General features: G+C 46.6%; 1 protein-coding gene across 1 annotated transcript; it reads left to right on the top strand.

Annotated features, from left to right (window-relative positions):
- Positions 1 to 659: 659 nt before the first annotated feature.
- Positions 660 to 4,346, top strand: LOC136501537 (protein indeterminate-domain 16-like). The gene is made up of 3 exons (XM_066497060.1): positions 660 to 1,294; positions 1,478 to 1,880; positions 2,800 to 4,346. Exons 1-3 carry the CDS (start codon positions 1,150 to 1,152, stop codon positions 3,848 to 3,850), a joined length of 1,599 nt encoding a protein of 532 aa, XP_066353157.1. The 5' UTR covers positions 660 to 1,149; the 3' UTR covers positions 3,851 to 4,346.
- Positions 4,347 to 16,549: the final 12,203 nt, after the last annotated feature.

Genomic DNA, 16,549 nt, shown 5'->3' on the forward strand with positions numbered 1-16,549 from the left:
AGGCTGTTGAGCAGTTATTTTTGTGCAGCCATCCATTCAACTCCAGGTTCTCAATAGAATCTACCCAGTCTCTCCCTCATACAAAAATCCTTTCTTTTATTTGAAGACGGAAAAATAGATCATTTGGAACCAAGCCATCACATCCAGAAGGCCCAGAACTTGCAACCAGCTGTAGTTTTGGCTTCCAGATCCAAAAGAAAAAAAATCTTAGGGGGCTTTTAATTACACGTAGGGTGTAAAGTTTGGGGGTGTCACATCAGATGTTACATAGGATTTCGCACGAGGTGTTCGGATAAGTAAACCACACGACGAATTTATTAAGTCTAATTAATTCATCATTAGCACATGCATTACTGTAGTACTTTATTGTCAAATCATAGACTAATTAGACTTAAAAGATTCGTCTCACAAAGTAGTCGTAACCTGTACAATTAGTTATTTTTTAGTCTATATTTAATACTCACTGCACGTATCTAAACATTTGATACGATAGGGCGTAAAGTTTTGAAGCAGCACTAAACAAGGGCTTAACCTGAAGCTCTCCTCACACCTCCCTCCCTGCATGATGCAATCCTAAAGAAAGCTGCTGAAACCTAAAGCTGGTAGAAAGCTGCCTCCCCTCTCTCCCTTTGGTGTTGTCTGTGTAGCAGCAAAGCCAAAAAAGAACACTGCTCCTCCAAAGACGTTTTCCATCCCTCCCTCTCTCTCTCCTCTCGTCTCCCTCTCTCTCTCAAATTCATTCCAAGCTGTACCCACATCTCTCTCCCCGGCCCTTTCGTTTTGTTTATTCACAACTCTCCTCCGTCCTCTCGCTCTCTCCGGAGGATCTCTCTCTGTCTGTGATGCATACATATCCCAGTGATCCACCTCCCTCCGGCCTCCGCAAGCTTATATAGAGATGCCTCACAATTCCATTGGCCCATTCCCATCGCCCGACCTCCAGCTCCAGGCTTTTGAATTGTGATCGTGAGCTAGCAAGAAGAACACGGCCGGAGAGATTTGTTTGCAGGAGAGGGGCAGAGAGGGAGTCGATTCTTTGGTTTGCTGATTTGTTTGGGGTGGCATTTTGTTACCCAACAAAGATTGATCTAGCAAGAAGGAGAGGTACAAGTGACGGCAGTGTAGTCCGGCTCCGGCGCCACCCCCACCATGTTGAGTTCTTGCGCGCCGACGACGGCCTTTCCGCCCCCGGAGATGGGGGCCGCGCCACCGGAGCCGTTCCGGTCTCTGCAGATAGCCACGACGAGCGCCGCCGCCGGCGCCCAGAAGAAGCGGCGTCCCGCCGGCACACCTGGTAAGCGCCTGCCTGTCTCACGGAACATGCATCCAATTACGGACGACGTAAGTGGAGGCTGGTGAAGATATATAAAGAAAGAAAGAAACTTTATTTTCTAAATTTACTCTAATCTTGGGTGACTCCACAATGGCGCTTGGCGCGCGACGTCGCCGTGGACGATGGACATGGACGATGGAGCAGACCCCGACGCTGAGGTGGTGTCGCTGTCGCCGCGGACGCTGCTGGAGTCGGACCGGTACGTGTGCGAGATCTGCGGGCAGGGGTTCCAGCGCGACCAGAACCTGCAGATGCACCGGCGGCGGCACAAGGTGCCGTGGAAGCTGCTGAAGCGGGAGGCCGGGGAGGCGGCGCGGAAGCGCGTGTTCGTGTGCCCGGAACCTAGCTGCCTGCACCACGACCCCTCCCACGCGCTGGGCGACCTCGTCGGCATCAAGAAGCACTTCCGGCGGAAGCACAGCGGCCACCGGCAGTGGGCCTGCGCCCGCTGCTCCAAGGCCTACGCCGTGCACTCCGACTACAAGGCCCACCTCAAGACCTGCGGCACCCGCGGCCATACCTGCGACTGCGGCCGCGTCTTCTCCCGGTATGTGATGGAGTCATCGAGCTAGCTGCTGATTTTACTACTACTTCTAGGCTCCAGCTCCCCTTAATTTTGTTTATTATTAGTCTACCTGTACCTGTACCTGTACCAGTACCACTAATCAGCCGACGCCATCCGATAATCTAGCAATTAGTCCCATATCTCTTTTCCCTTGCAAAGATTTGGCAGAAGAATGAGGGCCGCGGGGGTTCCAGAAAGGCGTGATGATTTTTGGGAGAAATTTCGTCTCTCCAGGCATCTATCTACTGCACTTTTATCGCTCGTCTCCTTGCTGTTGCTGTTGCTTTGCTGCTGCTTGCAGCTGCTCGGTCTCTCTCCTTTTGGCGTCCGTCAAGACTGACGAAGAGGAGGGAGGGGAGAGAGAGAGCGGAGAGGGAGGAGAGAGGGAGACTACGGTAGGGAAGGGACAGGCACAATTCCCGAGGGCAGCAGGCGCCAGCGCTGGCTGCCTGTATCAGTGTACGTGTACTAGTCGCGTACACGTACAACGCCTGTTGCTTTTCGCATTTGCTGCTGCTGCCATGCCGTGCCATTGCCATCGGCCATCGCCATGGCCATGGGGGTCTAGACTAGCTACCCCGCTTGGCTCTTGCAGGGGCTCCATTGAATGCCTGCCCATCCATGAACCAACCAAACGGCCCCAAAGCTCGCGCCTGAGAGAGAGATCGCACTCGCACGGGCACAGCCCCTGATCGCCCCCTTGGTTTCTCTCGGCCGGTCACGCACCCTTGTCCTTGGGGCCCAGCGCTTGGAAAGCTGATGAGGGCATCACCGTAACCCTCGGCCGCTCACCACCTCGCACACACATACAATACAGCCGTTGCTTATGCTTTTGGGATCCTGTATGTAAGCACTAGGCAGCAGCAACGTGGTGTTGTCATATGATGCGTCGTTTTTACAGGGTGGAGAGCTTTATCGAACACCAGGACACGTGCAACGCCGGCCTGCCGAGGGCCGAGACGTCGTCGTCGCCGGCTAGTGGCGGCGGCGGCGGTGCCGGGTTCGGCGTGGCGGCGGCTGCCTCCACGCCCCAGCGGCGTCAGCTGCACGCCGCCGCCGCTGCCGCCGCGGCGCCGTTGTCACGGACGGCGTCCAGCGCGAGCCCATCAAGCGGTGGCGAGTTCGGGGTGAGCCAGCACCAGCAGGTCGCCTGCTGGCCGGCTAGCCCGGCAATGGCGAGCCCCACGGCCGCCGCGACGTTCCTCAGGTTCGACCCGGCGCTGTCGCCTCCGACGCCGCAGTACGAGCGCCCTGGTGCTGGTGGTGGCGTCCACAACCTGGAGCTGCAGCTCATGCCGCCGCGCGGCAGCGGCAGCTACTGCGAGGGGGGAGGAGGCACGGCTCCCGCTGCCGCCGTCAGGTGGCCGCATTCGCCTGCTGTACATGTTCCCCAGCTGGGTCTGGGCGCCGACCCGATGCGGCTGCAGCTGTCGATCGGGTTCGGCGGCGGCGGCGGCGCGCGCGACAACGACGACGACGACGACGACAGCGAGACGTCGGCGCCGGCTGCGGCGGCGGCGGCGAGGCTCAAGGAGGAGGCGCGGGAGCAGCTGCGGCTGGCGATGGCGGAGAAGGCCGCGGCCGACGATGCCCGGGCGCAGGCGCGGCGGCAGGCGGAGCTAGCCGAGCAGGAGCTGGCGACCGCCCGCCGCATGCGGCAGCAGGCGCAGGCGGAGCTGGGCCGCGCGCACGCGCTGCGGGACCACGCCGTGCGGCAGGTGGACGCCACGCTGCTGCAGGTCATCTGCTACAGCTGCCGCTGCAAGTTCCGGGCGCGGGCGACGGCCGGCGCCGGCGCCATGAGCTCCGAGGTGGCCAGCTACGTCTCCTCCGTCGTCACCGAGGGCGGCGACGCCGAGGTGGACGACGACCCGTACCGCTACCGCCACCACCGGCAGCTTAACGCCGACGACGCGCCGAGCCACGCTAGGACGATGATGGACATCAACTAGCGGCCGGCGGCCATCTCGTACGTCATGCATGCAACATTCTTAATTAATTTCCCTCCTTCTTCCCCAGCTCGCCCGCTCCTTTCTGGCTAGCTGCCATGGACGAGCTAGGCCGTGATGGATGGATGTGCAATAGTGGTAGCAGCTGCTTGGTGGTGTGATTAGATGTGTTGATGGGATCAGTGCTACTCTCACGGCGGGAGTCATGGTGGGGCGCAAGTGAAGCTAATTACGACGTGCATGGAATCTTTCGCTTGTTTGCTTGCTGTTGGAGTTTCTTACAATAACATTTGTTTGATCGATCCGGATTCAGGAGCATTTCGGCAGCTGCTGCTGTCGGAAACCGAGAAAGGATGCATCATGGCAGCTCTTGTCACTTGTAATCGTTTCAGCTAAGCTAACTAACATCTTGCGGCCTGTTCGTTTTGGCTGAAACGATAGTGGATTATAAGTCAAAAGTACTACTGTTGTAGCTTATAATCCACGATCTTATAAGCTGAAACGAACAAACTGTTGATAGAGGCAGGTACGCTAGAATAGTTTTTGCTACTGTGTTACCGGTTCTACAGTTTGTTTCTGGTTACACTCTGGCAACAGGGAAGAGGCAAGGGGGAAAAGGCATGTCCAGGGTATTCACCATTGCAGTTGTGTGTGTGTGTTTGGGATTGGGGAGGGTTCTTTACCGTTGTAGAATATTGCATGAGAAGGTGATTTCTCACTGATTTTGCAAAAAAAAAGTGTCAGCTGACCTCAGCGCAATGGTCTATACCTCTTCCCTGATGTTTAATCCACTTACCACTTGTTTGAATGCACTTGTATCCATCTCAATCCATTTGTGTTGAAGTGGACTGAGATGGAAAATTAACTAATTTCCACCGTGATCCATTTCAACACACATGAGCTTTTAGTCTTTTCTTTGCGAGAAGGCACCACTTAGTTTGTAGGACTTCTGAGTTTTGGAAAGTGTTTTCGGAGATTTTTTTAAAAGAAGGGAAAATTTATTGGGGGCTAAGAGAATGGGTGTGTAGCTGCCGCCCAGGTAGATGGTTGTTGGAGTGGGAGGTGCCAAGGGTGTGGAGAAGTAGGAGTGGAGACAAGGGCAATGCTCCTGTCCTAGCACCATTGGATATGTATAGAGATGGGTGCATATATATCTCATGGTGTACAATCGTTCCAATACACGACCAACGGTGTTTGGGATGAGAGCACATGTTCTTAAAGGCAGATTTAACTTTTCTAGGAGCTAGGGCAAGCTCCAGTTCCCACTATTGGAACTCCATTATTAGAAAGTAAAGGGTGGAGAACATATGGAAAAGAAGAAAAGAAATGAACCCTCACTCCAATGACTAAGCGCTATCGGGTTGTATGGTTTGCTCCTAGGAAAACTTGCCTTGCACAGGTGTCACCCTAGGCGTTTGATTCTAGATGTCTGGGGCTAGGATTGATACCCAGTAGAGAGCTTTCCTGGAGGCCATGAACCAAACAAACCCTATGTTTGCCACTGTGGCAAAGGGTACATAGCTAGATAGTAATAGGACATCATGAATTCATCGATGGAAAGGTGATAACATAAAAGGAGGTTTACAATGCTTGGAAGGAAGTTTGGTGTGTAACCTGGGAGGCTTGAGAAACAGGGGGTATATTGTGTGATTGTTTGTTAGCATTAGACCCTATACAATATAACTCAAACCAGCGCAAACATACGCAATGCCTTCGCGCTTAGTTGTCTTGTATAAGTAAGCTATGTTTGGTAAAATTATGTTTTGGTGCTTTGCATTGTGTTGTATGTACTCACCTCCAGGGTTTTCAATTTTGGTATTCAAATTTTTTTGGCCACCCCAAATTACTGAAATTCGCTAAATTTTGCTAAAGCTTTTTTTAGAGCCTCCAACCAGAAGTATGATTTTTTTAAAAACTTTGAATCTAACCAAAATATTAGTATGATTTATGACGCCACATCCATTTAGTAGAAAAATATGCAACATAAACAACAGAAAATATGAATCTAGAGTTATATTTACAAATAAAGCACATGCATTAGTGTAATATGAGGTTTCAGATTTCATATTACCCCCAAAATTACTGAATTTTCACCGATTTTTTTTTAACCCAACTCGCCTCCATGTTCTAGCAGAAGTCTTGTGTTTTAATGGAGGAAGGGATGTGAGAATTTTTTTTTTGTGTGTGTACTTGACTACTTATCAACTTATGCAAGTCTGTATTGTCCAATATGACTAAATCTGATGTACTAGCTAATAATGCTTGAGCCCTGCATTGAGCTTTGTATGAACCCATATAAAAGTCTATGCGGATAACCAGAACAACAACAAACCGCACTACTATTAAATTAGCAACCCAAGTGGAAGAAAGTGAGGGGGGACAGCGAGTGAAGTTGCCGGGCAAGGTGCAAGATGCTCACGACGAGAGCCCGATCGATGAGGTGAGGTCTGAGGTCTGCTGCGACTCTGCGAGCACGAAGCGTACTGTTGCAGCTCAGGGTCGGCAATGCAATGGGACGTGTAGTCCAAAACAACACGCACACACACGACCCTTGCCCAGAGCCGATGAAGCGTTGCTGCAGACGATGCTGTAAATGGGCAAGGAGAAGCAGATGTGGACGCATGGTTTTCAGTGCCCTGCCAAGTTCCCCACTCACTCACTTTTCTGGCCCACCCTCTCTCCCTCATCCACAGACGACACACACCCCCCTCCCCTTCTCTCTCTCTCTGCGTTTGTCTGTCTCGCTCCGTACCGTCTAATAGCACTGAAAGATAGGCAGAAAGTATTACTGCCCTTGTCTGTGCCTGCAGCGTGTGGGGGCGGCGGTACTGGTAGCACTGTAGCGCCCACTGCTGCCACTACTCTAGCTCTACGACGGGCCGGCCGGCCGGCCGGCAGGCATTGACAACGACGAACGGCACGGCGGCCCTCCTGACTCCTGAGATATCTGTATCAGCGATCTGAGGCCTTGATTAGGTCAAAAAGTGTTTTCTAAAAAGTGTTATAGTAGCCGTCACATCGAATCTTGTGATACGTGCATAGAGTATTAAACGTAGACGAAAAAATCAATTGCACAGTTTGGTTGAAAATTACGAGACGGATGTTTTGAGCCTAATTAATCCATGATTGAATACTAATTATCAAATAAAAATGAAAGTGCTACAGTAACCAAATTTCCAAATTCCATCTAAACACAACCTGAAATAATCGCCCATGATTTGTGATGCATGCATGCGAAAGGTTCTGCAGAAAGCTAGCTAGCTAGCTGCTCTCTGCTCGCTAGCTAGTAGTAGTAGCAGCAGCGACTAGCGACCTCTGAACCAGGAAGAAATTGCATGCAACAAGCTAGTAAGCGCAAATTAAAAGCTGTTTTTCATTTCGCGGACGGATGGATGGATCGGATCGATTGTTGCTTCGCGGTATAGTATTTGCTTGCACGTGATGGGCACTGGAGAATATATGCGTTGTGCTTGTGCAGGTGACGTCCAGCGACTATGCATTACTACTATATTGCTGCTACGATGTAAAGGAAGATTGTTGTTCATCTCTTCCTGTCGATCAGATGCTCCCACTTAGTAGGTTGTCTTTCTATAATTAGTCTGTTCATTTGGTTGTATTGGGCTTATAAGTCATAATTTATCAGCCAACAACAACAACAACAACAAAGCTTTAAAGTCCCAAACAAGTTGGGTAGGCTAGAGTTGAAACCCAACAGAAGCAATCAAGGTTCAGGCACGTGAATAGCTGTCTTCCAAGCACTCCTATCTAAGGCTAAGTCTTTGGGTATATTCCATCCTTTCAAGCCTCCTTTTATTGCCTCTACCCAAGTCAACTTCGGTCTTCCTCTGCCTCTCTTCACGTTAGTATCCTGACTTAGGATTCCACTACGCACCGGTGCATCTGGAGGTCTCCGTTGCACATGTCCAAACCATCTCAACCGGTGTTGGAGAAGCTTTTCTTCAATTGGCGCTACCCCTAATCTCTCACGTATATCATCGTTCCGAACTCGATCTCTTCTTGTATGACCGCAAATCCAACGCAACATACGCATTTCCACAAAACTTAGCTGTTGAATATGTCGTCTTTTCGTAGGTCAACATTCTGCACCATACAACATAGCAGGTCTAATCGTCGTCCTATAAAACTTGCCTTTTAGCTTCTGTGGTACCCTTTTGTCACATAGGACACCAGACGCTTGCCGCCACTTCATCCACCCTGCTTTGATTCTATGGCTAACATCTTCATCAATATCCCCGTCCCTCTGTAGCATTGATCCTAAATATCGAAAGGTATCCTTCCTAGGCACTACTTGACCTTCCAAACTAACATCTTCCTCCTCTCAAGTAGTAGTGTCGAAGTCACATCTCATATACTCAGTTTTAGTTCTACTAAGTCTAAAACCTTTGGCCTCCAAAGTCTCTCGCCATAACTCCAGTTTCTGATTCACTCCTGTCCGACTTTCATCAACTAGCACTACATCGTCTGCGAAAAGCATACACCAAGGGATATCCCCTTGTATGTTCCTTGTGACCTCATCCATCACTAAAGCAAACAAATAAGGGCTCAAAGTTGACCCTTGATGTAGTCCTATCCTAATCGGAAAGTCATCCGTGTCTCCATCACTTGTTCGAACTCTAGTCACAACATTGTTGTACATGTCCTTAATGAGCCCGACGTACTTCGTTGGGACTTTATGTTTGTCCAAAGCCCACCACATAACATTCCTTGGTATTTTATCATAAGCCTTCTCCAAGTCAATAAAAACCATGTGTAGGTCCTTCTTCTTCTCCCTATACCGCTTCATAACTTGTCTTATTAAGAAAATGGCTTCCATGGTTGACCTTCCGGGCATGAAACCAAATTGGTTCATAGAGACCCACGTTATTGCTCTCAAGCGATGCTCGATAACTCTCTCCCATAGCTTCATAGTATGTCTCATCAACTTAATTCCTCGGTAATTTGTACAACTTTGAATATCCCCTTTATTCTTGTAGATCGGTACCAATATACTTCTCCTTCACTCATCAGGCATCTTGTTCGATCGAAAAATATGGTTGAACAGCTTGGTTAACCATACTACAGCTATGTCCCCGAGGCATCTCCACACCTCGATTGGGATACCATCCGGTCCCATTGCCTTACCTCCTTTCATCCTTTTCAACGCCTCTCTGACCTCAGATTCTTGGATTCTCCGCACAAAGCGCATATTGGTGTCATCAAAAGAGTCATCCAACTGAAAGGTTGTGTCCATATTCTCACCATTGAACAATTTATCAAAATACTCTTGCCATCGATGTCGGATCTCATCCTCCTTTACCAAGAGATGCTTCCTTTCATCCTTAATGCACTTAACTTGGTTGAAGTCCCGTGTCTTTCTCTCACAAACCCTAGCCATCTTATAAATGTCCTTCTCTCCTTCCTTCGTACTCAAATGTTGGTAAAGATCCTCGTACGCTCTACCATTTGCCACACTTACAGCTCGCTTTGCAGTCTTCTTTGCCACCTTATACTTCTCTATGTTGCCCACACTCCTGTCATGGTACAAGCGTCAATAGCATTCTTTCTTCTCCTTAATAGCCCTTTGGACTTTCTCGTTCCACCACCAAGTATCTTTAGCCTCGCGTCCCCTTCCTTTGGTTACTCCACACACCTCTGAGGCTACCTTCCGAATGTTGGTTGCTATCTTGTCCCACATATTGTTTATGTCGTATTCTTCCTTCCAAGAGCCCTCTTTGATAACCCTTTCCCTAAATACCTCTGACGTCTCCCCTTTCAGTTTCCACCACTTTGTTCTTTCAATCTTAGCTTGTTTATCCCTACGGGCACGCACCTGAAAACAAAAATCTGCCACCAAAAGCTTATGTTGAGAAACAACACACTCTCCTGGTATCACCTTGCAATCCAAGCATGCTCGTTTGTCCTTTCTTTTTGCGAGGACAAAGTCAATCTGGCTATAGTGTTGTCCGCTACTGAAGGTCACTAGATGAGATTCTCTCTTTCTAAAGAAAGTGTTGGCTATCATCAGGTCAAAAGCTACCGCGAAGTCCAGAACTTCCTCCCCCTCCTGATTCCTACTACCATATCCAAAACCTCCATGAACTGCCTCGAAACCTGCGCTTGTAGTACCTACATGCCCATTAAGATCTCCTCCTATAAAAAGCTTCTCACTACTAGGTATAGCTCTAACCAGGCCATCTAAGTCTTTCCAGAACTGTCTCTTAGCACTCTCGTCGAGACCTACTTAGGGGGCATACGCACTAATTACGTTCAAGACCATATCACCAACGACAAGCTTGACTAAGATAATCCTATCTCCTTGCCTTCTTACTCCCACCACACCATTCTTGAGGTTCTTATCAATCAAAACTCCTACTCCATTTCTATTCGCGACTGTCCCTGTGTACCAAAGCTTGAAACATGTATTGTCCACCTCCTTCGCCTTCTGACCCTTCCATTTAGTCTCTTGAACGCATAATATATTTACATGCCTCCTAGTCGCGGTATCAACTAATTCTCTTAACTTACCTATAAGTGACCCTACATTCCAACTACCTAAACAGATCCTAGTTGGTTCGACTAGCTTCCTTACCCTTCGCACCCGTCGACTCTGATGCGAAGACCCTTGCTCATTTTTCACTACACCCGGGCGCCGATGTAGCGCGCCACTAAGGAAGCGACGACCCGATCCTTGGTTACTTGACACCATGCCCAGATCACGACATGGCGCGTCACGGGTGTGACGACCCGGCCCTTGCCCATTTAACACCATACCCGGGTTCCGATATGGCGCGTCGCTAAGAGGGTTACGCCCCAACGATTTTCTTTCGGGTTTCATCTCCATTTAAGTGGCTAAGTTTTTACATTGGCTCGCCACGCCTAACACAACCCTCCTCCTTTACCAAGGCTTGGGACCTGCTATGCTGGGACACCAAAGGCGCACCACCCAGCCAACGAATAGTATTTTTCTCTCACACCAAATCAGTCAACAGTACTTTTAGTCATGGCTTATATGTCAAACAAGTTCAAACGAACGAGACGATAAGGATCTGATCAGATGCTCGTCAGCCTAGCTTCACACTTGCTGACTTAAACCTGCCTATGGCATGCAGTACGTGGGGAATTGAACGGAGAGAAACCAGAGCTTATTAATTGCTCTGCCATTTGTAGGCTCTTACTAAGCTTAAATTAAACTCGGCAAAACGTATATTTAGCTAGTTTGGCCCCGTTTGCGTGCTCTTAAACTCGGCTTGATCCGCTTATTTTTTTATCCGAAACAGTGTTTTTCTCTCATAAATTCCTCCAGATTCCTCCAAGCGAACGGGACCAAAGGCCCGTTATCATTTATTTGAGGTCTTAAATTTCGCCAGATATGTAAGACAGACCAGATACATGCACCATGAGTGCTTTATAAGTTCAGTGGTCCTAGTTTAAGGTCCATATATGAATATGATCTTGGTGATGTACTTTATTTGTACACGGGAAGAAGTAGTTCATGCTAGATGGCGATGTCCTACCATTCGCGAAGACAGTGGGGAGCAGCTCATGAGGTGAATTCAGAGATCCAACATCATCTGTTGGGAGACCCTAGTAGTTACCTAATTGGGTACTTCACCATTGAGAGGGCTCTAACAAGAAAACTAAGGGATCCTGAAAACTCTTTTCTTTCGAAAGGACGGCAAAAGTTTTACCGCAAATTTTAATAGACGCTAGAAAAAGAAACAAAATTGTACAAACAAAGCAAAAGCAAAACTATTTTATTACAACTTGAAAAAACAAGGAAAATTTCAGGGAAGAAATTCAGTTACTCTTACTGAAGCTCAAAAGAAGATTCTTGCCGGAGTTTAGCCAATGGATCGACAATCTGTCTTAGCCTGCTGGTCACTCTCAGTACTAGTCCTCATTTTCTTTTTTTTTTTCCTTCTTTGTATCCTGAAGCTTCCCAACGCTCCTTCCTGTTTTATTCTATTTGTAAACTAAACTCTTTTTTTGCTTAATAAATGTGTTGTAGGGGTGCAAACCCCTCCAGTTTCCCTAAAAAACAAGGCCTCAAACATCTACTCTACTTAGCCTAACAAAGAAAGCTTGGGCAACTCTCAACACCTTATATTACAAAAAAGTTTCCAAACTAAGCTTGTATTCTTTTTTAACATAGTACAGATGTAGATGCTCATATATATGAACGCCACTCCCCCTATGAACCCATGTGAAAACACCTTAAAGCTATGAGCCCAAGATTAGACCGGCATTTTTCTAGATTGACGGAATCACCAAAGACGCCTCGCTATCGCGTGGCCGCACGTCGTCTACCACTAAAAAAATAGTACCATTAAATCTTGGAGTAAACCTAGAAAATAATGAACCCTCGCATTAAATCAAGGACTCGAACTTGAGTGAACTGGTTCCACCATAAGAAACCTAATTAGGTGAGTTACATTCAGTTCACACCAAGATGGCATTCTCCACATTTACATTACGGTTTGTATGATTAGGATAATCTACTCATTTCATCTTGAAATACAAGGAATGATAAGAATTTTAGGACAAATCATGTTATAAAGCAAAACACGCGTGCAACCCTCCTTTAATCATCGGAAGATATATTGTTATTATAATATTTGGATTGACGATAGACATTAATGTTAGGTATGCATGTGAATGTTATCTTTTCAATTAAGTTGGGATAGTTACTTCATCTAGAATTAATCTCTTATAGTTTGAGACAGATCTTGAATGCTTGATAGCTTTTCAGAATGAAGGAAGTATGGTGGAATTGTTTTGATTGAGATAAAACTAGAACCACCTCTAGAAATACATATGTTCAGTAGTTTTTTTTATACGTGCTTCACCCTCTAGTTTTTGGAAGGCCTAATTCACCCTCTAGTTTTATACGTGCTTCACCCTCTAGATTTATGAGATCTCATGAGGATTAACGTGTGGCATCTGTTAGAGCTTCTAATAACGTTAAGAAGGGTTTTTTTTTGTGAAAAACAATACAAACACGGATACGCATACTATACATCTATTAACATCTATGAGGAGACTAATCAATCGAAAACACGCAAGCACTCACGTTAAACGAAGAGTAAACTCTCTAGCAATATATTTGGTTGGCATAATCCTGCCAGCAGTTTTCGAAAAAAAAAACGAAGAGTAAACGCTGTGGACTATTGCACTGCATATTAGCTTGTAGTACGAGTACCGCGTCACCACTGCAACATCTCAGCTCTCCTTTTCATGCTGCAGATGCACGCATGGCCTAACTCGGCAGTGTTTCTTTTCTTTTTTTTTTGAATCAGGACTAACTCGATCGGCAGTGTCAACACGTATAACTGGAGCCAGCTTTGGATCCTTTTCAGTATGATTGCAGTTGGTCCAGCATGCATGTTTCAGATGCTTAATTTTACCGTACGCGTTGCAAGCAAAATGCTCCGGCAGGGCTGCAGACCCTGGCTTGCGCGTGTCAGGGCACGTGTAGCTTTCACTCGACTTGGAAATACTGATATCTCCTTATAGTTTTGGGTGTTAGAAGTGACCGTAGATTCGGGATAAGCCTCGTCGCCTTTGCGTAGTCGCACCGTAGCAGGATAGACGCCGGTACCGCGGGGTTGTTGGCGTCGTGGTGGCGATGCAGTGGACCGGTGGTGACGCTGCAAGGGCGATGGCGGTGCGGTGGGGCATCTCGTCGCTGGCAGCACTCCTTTAGATCGGATTAGGTTTCTCTGTGGTGGGATTGCGGCGGCTCCAGTCAACTTCGTTAGTCGAGCCCAGTTCCCCACTCCTCTATTTATAGTGCTGTGTGACAGGGGCCCACCAACCACATTAGAGTTGGGCGCCCCCGATCAGAGCGCAGATCCAAGGGCCCAATAGGCCGTTGGGCCTATTGGTGGAGATCAACTAACATTCTCCCCCTTGATCTCATTACTATCTCTCAATTTCATATCATTTACTTTTGTTCATTCCATTACAGATTAGCGCATAGAGCATGTCTCATCGTCACGGTCCATTGCCGATGAATTTAACAGCTACAACACACTACTCTGTTCTGAAATAAATACTTATCTTTGGGCCTTCTTTTGTCCAGGAATTTTAAGTTTTTCCTTAAACCCATACTAGCTACATGTTCTCTGAACACGATGTTCTCTGAACACGTTGGGTGGTAAGCCTTTTATAAGCGGATCCGCGAGCATCTTTTCTGTACTTATATGCTCAAGACTTATGACTTGATCCCGGACTTTATCTTTCACAACATAATACTCTATGTCAATGTGTTTGGCAGCACCACTTGACTTATGTTGTGAGCATACTGTACTGCCGGATTATTATCGCGGTATAACTTAAGTGGTCTATAAATGTCGTCAACCACCTTCAAACCGGGTATGAACTTCTTTAGCTAGTTCACCTGCCCTGTTGTCTCATAACACGCTAGAAACTGTCATACATTATGGACGATGTAGTGACGGTTTACTTTGAGCTTTTCCATGAAATAGCTCTCCTTTGCGAGAGTGAATACATATCCCGACGTGGATTTTTTATCATCTCCTGTATAATCAGAATCTGAATATCCCACCATATGGAGTGAATCAAATCTTCTATACGTCATCATGAGGCCTTTTCATTCCTTGCAAATAATGCAAGACTTTATTTACCAATTTCCAGTGTTCTGTTCCAGGATTGCTCTAGAATCTGCCAAGTAACCCAGTAACAAATGCCAAGTCAGGGCGCGTACATACTTGAGCATATTGCAAGCTTCCGACAGCTGAAGCATATGGAACCACTTTCATTTGATCGATCTCATATTGGTTCCTGGGGCATATAAAATCCCCATATCTGTCACCCTTGACTATATGAGCAGGTGGGGGACTATATTTGTGCATACAGAATTTCTTTAAGATCTTTTCTATGTATGCCTTTTGTGACAGTCCTAATACCCCTTTACTTCTATCTCGGTGAATCTCGATCCCTAGAACGAATGAAGCTTCACCAAGATCTTTCATATCAAATTTTGAGGACAAAAACTTCTTTGTCTCCAGTAGTAGACTGATATCACTACTAGCAAGTAAGATATCATTCACATATAGGACAAGGAAGATAAACTTCCCATTCTTAAACTTTGTATAGGCACAATTGTCCTCTGCATTCTCTTTAAAACGCAAAATTCTTTATTGTCTGATCAAACTTCAAGTACCACTGTCTTGAAGCTTGTTTTAATCCATAAATAGTTTTCTTTAGGTGGTATCCCATTCGTTCTTTTCCTTCCATAACAAAACCTTTCGGTTGTGCCATGTAAACATTTTCCTCCAAGTCCCTGTTGAGAAATGTCGTCTTTACATCCATCTGATGTAATTCTAAATCGTAATGTGCCACTAATGCCATTATGATTCTGAAGGAATCCATACATGAGACTGGAGAAAAGGTCTCATTGTAATCAATCCCTTCTCCTTGCGTAAAGTTTTTGCCACAAGTCTCGCTTTATATCTCTTTATATTCCCTTGAGAGTCAAGTTTTGTTTTGTAGACCCATTTACAGCCTACTACTTTGGCTCCTTTAGGAATTATTTCCAAGTCCCAAACTTTATTGGCATTCATTGATTTCATTTCATCTTCCATGGCCTCAAGCTATTTTGATGAATGATCACTTCTTATGGCTTCTTCAAATGAGGTGGTATCATCCTCCATTTAAAATTCATCAATGTTGTACACTTCATAATCAACAAGAATAGCTGATTTTCTAACTTTCTGAGACCTTCTAGGGGCCTCTACATTGGCACATCTTCTGTTTGAGGCTGTTGTTGCTCTCCCTCATGTGTGGCAATAGGTTCTATAGGATCCTGAAGAACAGGTTCCTCATGGTCACTCATTGTTGCCACAGGCGGAATAACAATAGGTACTGACACCACAATATCTTGCACTGTCGGTGCAGCGACAGCAGGTAGTGAGAAAATTGGCTCATGAAACATTGGAGTGGGCACATACACCCACTTCTCTTCAAGGTCAATTTCTCGAGCTACCATGCTCCCCCTCATCAATTCATCCTCTAGGAATACAGCGTGTCTCGTTTCCACAAACTTTGTATCTCTCTGGACAGTAGAAATAAAAACCTTTTGACTTTTCTGAGTAGCCAATGAAATGGCAACTTACTGTTTTGAGATCTAGTTTTCCAATATTTGGGTTAAATACTTTAGCCTCAGCAGGACTCTCCCACACACATAAGTGGTTTAGTGAGGGTACTCTTCCTGTCCACAACTCATACGGTGTTTTGGGCACCGACTTAGTACTCTATTGAGAATATGAATGGCGATTTTAACGCCTCCATCCATAGGCTCAACTGTAAGGTGGAGTAACTTATCATACTGTGCACCATATCCATTAGGGTACAATTGCATGTTTCAGCTATTCCATTCTGCTGAGGTTCGTCCGGTATAGAATACTGGGCTACTATGCCATTCTCCTGTAAGAACCTTGCAAAAGGTCTAAGAACTTGGCCATATGGGGTATGCCGACCGTGGTACTCCCCCACGGTCGGACCTGACTATCTTAATCTTTAAATTGTGTTGATTTTCAACTTTTGTCCTAAATATCTTAAATTTATCCAATGCTTCTTTTCTTTCTTTGATTGGATAAATGTAGCCATAATAGGAGTAATCATTTGTGAATGTTATGAACGAAACATAACCATCCACACTCTTTACAGGAAACTGACCAC

The sequence above is a fragment of the Miscanthus floridulus genome, chromosome 13 (genome assembly GCF_019320115.1).
Source record: "Miscanthus floridulus cultivar M001 chromosome 13, ASM1932011v1, whole genome shotgun sequence".
In the NCBI taxonomy this organism is placed as follows: domain Eukaryota; kingdom Viridiplantae; phylum Streptophyta; class Magnoliopsida; order Poales; family Poaceae; genus Miscanthus; species Miscanthus floridulus.

Bases quoted from the DNA above. Each gene is read 5' to 3' on its own strand.
- LOC136501537 (XM_066497060.1), top strand. From the start codon at position 1,150: ATGTTGAGTTCTTGCGCGCCGACGACGGCCTTTCCGCCCCCGGAGATG. The intron at 1,295-1,477 runs GTAAGCGCCTGC...ACGATGGAGCAG, and splicing joins GCGTCCCGCCGGCACACCTG to ACCCCGACGCTGAGGTGGTG. The intron at 1,881-2,799 runs GTATGTGATGGA...TCGTTTTTACAG, and splicing joins TGCGGCCGCGTCTTCTCCCG to GGTGGAGAGCTTTATCGAAC.